General features: G+C 39.2%; 1 protein-coding gene across 1 annotated transcript in view; it reads right to left on the reverse strand.

Moving 5' to 3' along the window:
- Positions 1 to 1,439: 1,439 nt before the first annotated feature.
- LOC143022928 (uncharacterized) overlaps positions 1,440 to 9,089 on the reverse strand; it is a 20,276-nt gene continuing 12,626 nt past the window's right edge. Inside the window, exon 4 of the mRNA XM_076181340.1 lies at positions 1,440 to 8,945. Coding sequence (XP_076037455.1) covers positions 7,708 to 8,945 — 1,238 coding nt within the window. The 3' untranslated portion in view covers positions 1,440 to 7,707. The remainder of the gene's footprint in view (positions 8,946 to 9,089) is intronic.

Raw genomic sequence — 9,089 nt, forward strand, 5'->3', positions numbered from 1 at the left:
ATATTCTCAGCCGTAGTTTGTGACCTGAATATAATCTTAATTGGTCTGGTCTTGTCTGTACTATATTTCCCGAGCCTGAATTTCTCTTCGATTTATTTCATTATTTCTTGTTCATCTTCCTGAACTAATTCTAGTAAATTTCTTACTTTTTCATTTTCCTCATTGATTCTTGTGGTTCTATCTGGGTTATGTTTCTCTTCCATTCCTAATATAATTATACATTTCTTTCTGTCAGCTAAGTCTCTTACTATATTCTCCTTCTGTCTCATCACTTTAATAACTGAGTCTTCAGTTTGTTCATTCATTTGCTGTCTGATTATGTCAGTGAATGCAACTTTGCTATTTTCTTGGATTTTTTTCCAACCCTCCTTGTTCTCCTTATTATTCTCCTTTAAGACTTTATTCTCTTCTTTTACTTCTTTTAACTGTTTTTTTAATTCTTCAATTTCCTTAGTTAAGTTTTTGTTCGCCTTCTCTAGCTCTTCCAATTTTTCAACTCTCTGCACAATGTTGTTAACGTGACCGAACTTAGATTCCCAGTGCTCGATCATCTTATCGAGTTTCTCTTCTAGTCTTGTTAATCGGGGGGGGGTTTGTGTCCCCCCCACCCTCTTTAAATACCTGGAAAATATTCTCATCATCTTCTACTGTATTGCTCTTATCTATACTTCTAATCTTTACATTTTTGTTAGACATTTCATCATCGCTAAATTGGTCCGGCCCTCGTTTGTTTAGATTTCGTCTGCCTGCCTGGGCCAAGTCCTCACCTTCCTCATTTCCTTCCATTTCCCTCAGTAATCCCTCCCCTTCTCCTTTTTCCTTACTTTCCCTACACCACGAGCAATTTCCCCCCCACCCTGCAAATACAATAGGTATTTCCTTTGCTCTGGGATCCACGAAATTTCACTTTTTCTTCAGAACGTCGTCTATGCCGTCCGTTCGTTGAAGTGTGTGTGTGTGTGTATATATATATATATATATTATATATATATGTATATGTATATACTGTATGTAAATACTGCTGTGTATTGATTATAATTAATTATTAGAGGTGTGGAAGGCAGAGGTGAATGGAGTGAACTTGAGGGGACGACCAAGAATAAGATGGATGGATAAGGTGAAAGGGGCTTTGAGTAAGAGAAGAATTTCTGTTGAACAAGGAAGGGAGAAGGCAGGAGACAGGAATGAGTGGAGAATGGCTATGTATAGATAATACCTTGATACAAGGAAGGGAGGGGGCAGGTAGGGAGTGGTTATGTATGAATGATATTTTGATGCAGCCTTGCTGTGGATGTAGATGTACTGTCTTGCTGTATTGCTTCTGTCATGGGGGGGGGAGGAATTAAAATTTATTAGTAATAAACTGATAATTGGTTCAATTTATAATAATAGTCCAGGAACAAATGAGAATGTGAGAGAAAAAATATAATTCAGTTTATTTAAGCTTATGGTTATTCACATAAATCTTAAAAACAATATACACAAAAATAATGTGTAAAGTGGATTAAAAGATTCACAATGCTTATTGTTAAAACCAGAAACAAAATATGACAGGTTGAAGATAAAAAGTCTGGCCACTACACAAGTACAAAAGGTGACACATACAACACTTAAACATTGGAAAATCCATGCCTATTGTTAAAACCAAAACCAAAACCAAAATACAACAGCTTTAGGATAAAAATCCAGCCACCATGCAGATAACAAGTACAAAAAGTGGCATGTACAACACTTAAAAACTGGGGAAACTTAACTTACGTAAGTGGCAGCTCCCTTGGGTAGAAAAAAAAAAGGCCTTAAAGGGTCTCCGATCTGCCTTTACATAGTATACAGAGCACGAGGGTTGTCAAATAACACCATAGCATGGGACTGGCACCCTAACGTCTCTAGTTAAGAATCAGACATACATAACCCTTACTAATCTCAGATCTATTCAGAACCCATTACATAACTTATGGGTCTTCCCTCTTAACCAAGAATGCCAATTACACTCAGAAAAAATAAATAAATAAAAGATTATGATCCAACAGTCTACTGGGATTGCCAGAGGAACTAAAATCCTTTTAATTTTGGTCAGTGAAACAAAGCAAGTTGACCTTAAACTAAAATTACATATATTGGAGGTTTATTTAAAGACAAGCCTCCTTGAATCCACACCATATCTAAAACCAACAAAACTAAGCAATGATACCTAAATTTCTAAATATTAGCACAGCTAACAGTCGAGGAAAACCATGTTCATCTTCCATAGGCTGAGTGAAACTTGATCACCGAGAAAATTGTGGTGACCAGTCCGAAGTCCTTCCCAGGACGATGTCTAGCCAGCCCAACATAAACAAACAGCAGAAACAGGTGTGTGACTACCAAAATTCCAGTGATGGGTGAAATAGAGCAACAACATACAGAGACCACATGGGTGGACAATCTGACATTAGAACTGGAATAGGGGAACGGTGAAATATATATGTATATATATATATATTCTGACCCAGGGCATAAGGCATGAGACAAGGATGACCCTTCATCCACAAGGAGCTATGATGAGAGAGAGAAAAGGGTTGTGGATAGGAATGGAATGGGTTGGATTGGCTGTATGTTATTGTAGGGTTAGATCTGTTCAGTAGCATGCAGCTGATACTTTATGGTCTATATGGGTCACCCCTATGGACCAGAGCCACACATAATTTTTGTCTGTGAAAGAGGAAATCTCTATTCATAGAGAAATGATGATACTATATTATACTGTGACTGTTCCTCTGTTATACTGCCCCCCCCCAACTCTTAATACTGTTCTGTACCACTTCTCTAAATATTCACTTCCTTTGTTGCTGAACCCTGTGGTAGGGGAGAAAGAATACTGCTACCGAGTGTTCCCACTTGAGTCGTAAAAGGTGACAAAAATGGGACAGAGATAGAACTAGTCATCCTACTCTCTATAGCTCCAAAGGGGACATTCCTAAAAATAGTAAAGGCATAAAAGGGTCTAAGAGGAGTTTTTCAACCAGAACACTAAGGTTTGGGTCTTTTTTATGTTCATGAACATGGTACAGGTGAGAGTAAAAGGAAAGAGATAGGCAGTATGTTTGTGAGAAGAAAGATGGATGTGTTGGCATTGAGTGAAACTAATTTGAAAAGGAGGGGCGAGTTTGAGTTTGGAAGTGTAGTTGGGATGGTGTCAGGAGTGAAGACAGGATGAGGAAGAGAAGGGGTGGCTATACTAGTAAGTGAAGAGAGAGGTAAATGTGTTGTGGAGTGGAAGGAGGTTTCTTCAAGGTTAATGTGGATGAAAGTGAAACTGGGAAGGGAGATATGGGTCTTTGAGTGCATATGGGCCTGGTAGTGAGAAGAGTGTAGAGGAAAGGGAGGCATTTTGGGTGGATTTAAATGAGTGCATAGAGGGATTAGGGAGAAATGTCAGTGTAGTGGTACTGGGAGATCTCAATGCTAGGGTAAGAGATGAACCAATAGACAGAGTGGTTGGGAAGTGTGGAGTTCCAGGGGAAAATCATAGTGAAGAGATGATGGTAGAGATGTGTCTAGAAAGAGAGTTGATGATGGCAAATAAAGTTTTTAGGAAGAAAGTCAAGCATAAGTACACATGGATGAGGGTGATAGATGGAGGAGTGGTAGATAAGGCTGTAACGGACTATATAGTGATAACCAGAAGACTAGGAAGAGTTTATGTGAAAAGATTGTGAAAAATCAAGGGACCAAATATCTTCAAAAGATGAACATTTTGACAGAATTTAGATCTGGAAGGTCATATGTATCAAACTTTTTTAGCTTTTACTCAAAAATTATTTATGTGCTGCAAGAGTGAGAGGGGTGGATGGAGTGTGTTTACCTGGACCTAGAGAAGGCATTTGATAAAGTACCTCATAGTTGACTTACGTGGAACCCTGGAGCATGTTGTAGGACTGAGAGGCAAAGTATTATAATGGATTAAAGATTTTTTGAAGGAAAGATACATGAGGACAGTAGTAAAGGACAAGATGTCAAGCTGGAGAGCAGTGACAAATGGAGTTTTACGAAGTTCAGTGCTTGCATGAATAATGTTTCTGTTCTCTATTACTAACATGATGGAAGGAACAACAAGCAATGCCAACACGTTTGCAGATGATGCAAAAATCATGAAAAGAGTGAAAATGAGGAGGATGGTAGAATATTGCAAAAAGATTTAGGTATTATTTTTGCATGGAGCCAAGAATGGGAAATGAAGTTCAATACCAAAAAAGGCAAAGTATTGGAAATAGACCATCCTACTACTTGGGAAGTGAACACATTAGAAAAGCAAAAGAGGAGAAAGACTTGGGAGTGTTGATTAAAGACAGTTGTTGTTGTATTATACAGGAAGGGAGCTATGCTCATGGTTACCCGTCTTTGAATCTCTCGGTATCAATTTTTTTCTTAAAATCTTGAATAGTGTTTGCACACACTGTTTCTTCGTCTAATTTGTTCCAAGTATCTATCATTCTGTGTGGGAAGCTATTTTTTTCAGCTCTCTTCTGTAATTATCTTTTTTAGTTTCTTTTCATGTCCTTTTGTTTTTCCATTGTCCCATTTCAATAAATCATTATCTAAGATTTCCATTCCCTTCATAATTCTATAGATAGTAGGTCTCCTCTTTCCCTTCTTTGTTCCAGAGTTGGTAATTCTAATTTGGACAGTCTTTGTTCATATATCATTTTGGAAAGAGTTGGTGCCAGTTTTGTTGTTGCTCTTTGTATTCTTTCTCATTTTTTTATATTCTTTTTGGTACTGGGTGTCCATAGTGTTGCTGTGTACTCGAGTTTTGGTCTTATTAGTGTAGTTAATTTTTTTTTTATCATTTCCTCATCCAAATAGGCAAATGCCACTTTTACTGACCTCAATAAATTGTAGGTCAAGTCTTTGCTGATCATCACTCCAAAGTCTTTTTCCAAGTTTACTTTTTTGACCTCTTCTTCACCAATTTTATGAAGGAATGGTTGTGCCGACAGCACTGTATGGGGCAGAAACATGGAAGATAAGGGAGGAAGATTTTAAATGTGTCTGAGATGAGGTGTCTGTGAGAAATGAGGAGGTGAATAGGAGAATGGGGCTGGAAAGGGAGTTAGGAGATAGAGTTGATGAAAGAGTATTGGGATGGTTTGGACACGTGGAAGGAATGAGTGAAGAAAGATCAATAAAAGAGATATGGAAGGCGTGAACATGAGGGGTCAACCTAGGATGAGATAGATGGATGGAGTAAAAGGGGCATTTGGGAAAAAGGGGAATGTTTGTTGAGGAAGGAAGTGAGAGGACAGAAGATAGGGATGAATGGAGAATGGTTATGTATGGATGATGCTGTGATGCATGAGGTGGAATGGGTGGATGAGGGAATATGTATGAATGATATTTTGATGCAGCCTGAAGGGATTTCTCCCCGTTTTCTTTCTTTTCTTTTATTTTTTTCTACATGAGGGGAGTCGCAAATTAAATGAAACCAGGAAGAGCCAAGAAATGAGAGAAGGAGGGGTGAAACATTGTGGAATTCTGCTCATTACTGCTCTCTATCTTAACATCTTATTCTTTACTACTGTCCTTGTGTACCTTACCTTCAAAAAGAAAATTCACCCATTTGAGTATTTTGCCTATTGATCCCCCAATTTGGTCCAATTTCCACATAAGTCAATTGTGAGGTGGAATGTTCTGTGTCACTGGCTCAAAGTAGTAGGAAGAGGAGAGCAGTTGCTGGTTGTAAAAAAGTGTAAGAGCTACAGAAAAAAATTAAAAGAGATCTTGGGTTCCAGTCCAGAGACTGAGTGTCAGCCCCTGATGGAGGTGAGTGGGGTTGACAGTTTTTGAAAATGGGCAGCTTCTCTGCCCATCTTGCAGGACCACCACATGCAGGTAACCATCATTGGTGTCTGGTTAGCAACAATATTGAAAACAGAAGTGGAGGGAACTCGGGGGAAGACCAAGAACAGGGCAGATGGACAGGGTGAAGGGGGAACTGGATACAAGAGTAATATTTGCTGACCAAAGGAGAGATAATGAAAAAATAGGAGTGGATGGAGTAGGAAGTGACATGGCTCAAAGGGATGTTGTCCGTTCCATAACTTTCTTGAGTGGATGGTGAAGGGAGGAGGTTGTCATATAATGAAGAAACGGGGGTAAACTAACTCCAGCTCTCTGGCCTGGTTGTGGAATGGCTGTGTCTTGCTTCATTATAGGGTGGTGGCCTAATGTAGTGGTATGTGATTCTTGACTGTTGAAAGAGTATTTTTTTAACATAATGTCTAGGAAAGTTTGGTAGAGTACTGGGTGTTGGGGGGAGGGGTTAGTCTCACAGTACTTGTTTTGTGATTCAGGTATGTATTTGTCTTCTTATGGATGTATTTTAAGTACTAGATGGAAGTTCTAAATGTTTGTGTAGTATAATGCTAGATTTTTATTTATTTATCTTTATTCATTTATCTATATATTTACTTATTTATTTGTTTATTTTATTCAATTGGGTGTATTTCTATGACATAGTGGAAAGAATGTGTGTGTGTGGGAGCTCTTATATAGAACTGTGCGCCTGTCATTTTTAGGGCAAATTGTCTATTTTGGTTGTTTTAGCATATCCTGTTATTATTCATTTTGCTTTGTTTTGAGTCATCAGTAGGATGTGTTTGTTTCCTTAATTGTTGGGAATCATGCTATGGAGGCATAGTTGAGTGTGGTTCTTATGAGTTGTTTGTAAACTGTGATTGGCATTTTCTTTCTGCTTACCAAATAATGTGTTTGGTACTGATCTTAATATGTTCACTTTCTGGTTTGCTTTCACAGTGAGATCCCTAATGTGTAGACTGAAGGAGACCTACATATCAAAAATGAAGCCTAGGATTCTAGGGGTTTTGTCCATTAGTAGAAGGTGTCATCCAATTTGACTATTGGATAGTTCATTGATTTATGATTGGCGTTAATAATGTCAGTGATAATTTTTTATGTGAAACTACCATTATAATTGGTCCCAATTACAGTTCTAGTTTGTCAAAGTATACTTGTTTGTTTCTTGCAGCTGTTTTGTGGTTGCTGTAATGGTCATCAGCATATGTGAGAGCTTTGATGTACTCTGGGTTTAGGGTATTTGAAGTTATTCTTGAAAAGAAAGGTTGAACAATGTTGGTGATAAATGGTTGTTCTGAGATACCACATTATTTTCCAGCTAGAAGTTTGTCAGCCATTTCTTGTTGTTGTGGATGTTTGTTGCTATAATTGTTTTTGATAGGATATGTCTAGGAACTGTGTCAAAGGCTTTGCTTATATCTATAGGCACTATTAACATTTTACTTGTAGGCATTTTTTTATTGAAACCATTGTTAGCAATGTAATGGGAGCCATATTGTAAACAGTATCATAATAATTGAAATGAAGAAAATTATTCCCATGATCCAAATAAACTACAAAAATTAACAGTAGTCATGGAGTCGACTATTTGTTCACAGTCTAGCATTATTTAAGGACAAACTGAAATATATACTTTATATGTATGTTGTTTACTTCACTTGCTTACACTATAAAAATATTTAAGTAGCAGTTAATTTGTAAAGTGCTGCAGTATTTTTGAACTAATAAATATCAACCTATATGTGTTTGCTAGATATCTTATACCATCGTCTTGTACACATGAATCTCAGTCCAGAAATGGTTAAGTTTCCGCAGTTTACAAAGGCAGTACTAAGTTCTGTTGGCTTGTATCTATACTTGAATACCTATAAATTCCTGCTGAGTCTGCCGCCGAAATCGGAAATATTTATCAATTTCTTCAACAGTTCTTCCCTTCGTTTCTGGAAGGAATACATAGGGGAGGGTAGCCAGTGCAATGCAGCAAAAAGTGTAGAAGGCAAAGGCTACATGAGTACCAAGATTTTCACGCATGGGAGGATACACATAGGATACTGAGAATCCTCCCAGGTAATGAAATACCACAACAATACTAAACCCTGTTGTCCTGAAGGAGTTTGGGAGGATCTCATTGACCAGGAGGAAACAGGCAGGCTCACCGTACCCGAGGAAGAACACGAAGATCATCAAGGACACAAGTGGCAGCCACGTGATACTCGTGATGACCTCAGTCTTCTGAAGAACGTCCTGGATGTAAAAGTAAACAGAAAAGGTGGCCATACTAATCCCACATGACAAGAAGGCAACTGCAATACTAACACGCCGTCCAATATGATCAACAGCAATTAGATATGTTACCCCTCCCAGTATTCTCACGAAACCCAGGATGATTGTACCATGGTAGAAGTTGTTGGATGCATTGGCTATCCGGAAAATGGGGACAGTGTAAATGAGAATTGTGAAGGAACCGCTATAGGCCAAGAAAATCATGTACAAGGAAAACCAGATCAGTCTCTTCAAGATGGAGGTATCCAAGAATCGTCGAAGCTGTTCCTTCACCGAAGTGCTCTCCTTGATGGAATCCTCGATCTCGAGGAGTTCCTCCGAGATGTCGTACTTGGGCCCCCTGAAGAACTGGAGGGATTGAGCACTGTCCAGAGTTCTTCTCTTCCTCATGAGCCAACGTGGAGAGTCATGCAAGAACAGAAGACCTATAAAAGTTGGGACGGACGTGAGGATGGCATTAATGGCAGCTATCTGACGCCATGTCAGACCTGTGGAGCCTAGGATGTAAACAAAACACACACCCGACCTCAAGACCACTGCAGAGATCCCCAGGAGACGCCCACGATGCTTGCAGTGGACCGTCTCCGCCACGAAGGTGTCCCCTGCACACTTAGATATAGCGATTCCCATGTCAAGAAGGCCCTTGGCTATGACGAAGAGCAGGGGCGATGTGGTGAGAGCGATGACCATCCAGAGGACGAGAATACACGGGAACAACAGCAAGAGAGACTTGCGCTGTCCAAAGTGGATCATGAGCACTGTGCCAAACACACCGCCCGCAGCGGCTCCCAGGTTGACCATCGACGCTGCAAAGGAATAAGAATAGTGGTTGATTAGTGACATGCAGTGACTGAAGGACAAGGACATAACGGAACACCAACTGCAATGGGCTCTGTCTCTCATGTGGCGTTGATTTGAATCACGACCGTGTTTTTAGCCAAATTATAAAA

Source organism: Oratosquilla oratoria, unplaced genomic scaffold, assembly GCF_046742065.1.
Source record: "Oratosquilla oratoria isolate Oo_2021 unplaced genomic scaffold, ASM4674206v1 SCAFFOLD232, whole genome shotgun sequence".
Classification (NCBI taxonomy): Eukaryota; Metazoa; Arthropoda; class Malacostraca; order Stomatopoda; family Squillidae; genus Oratosquilla; species Oratosquilla oratoria.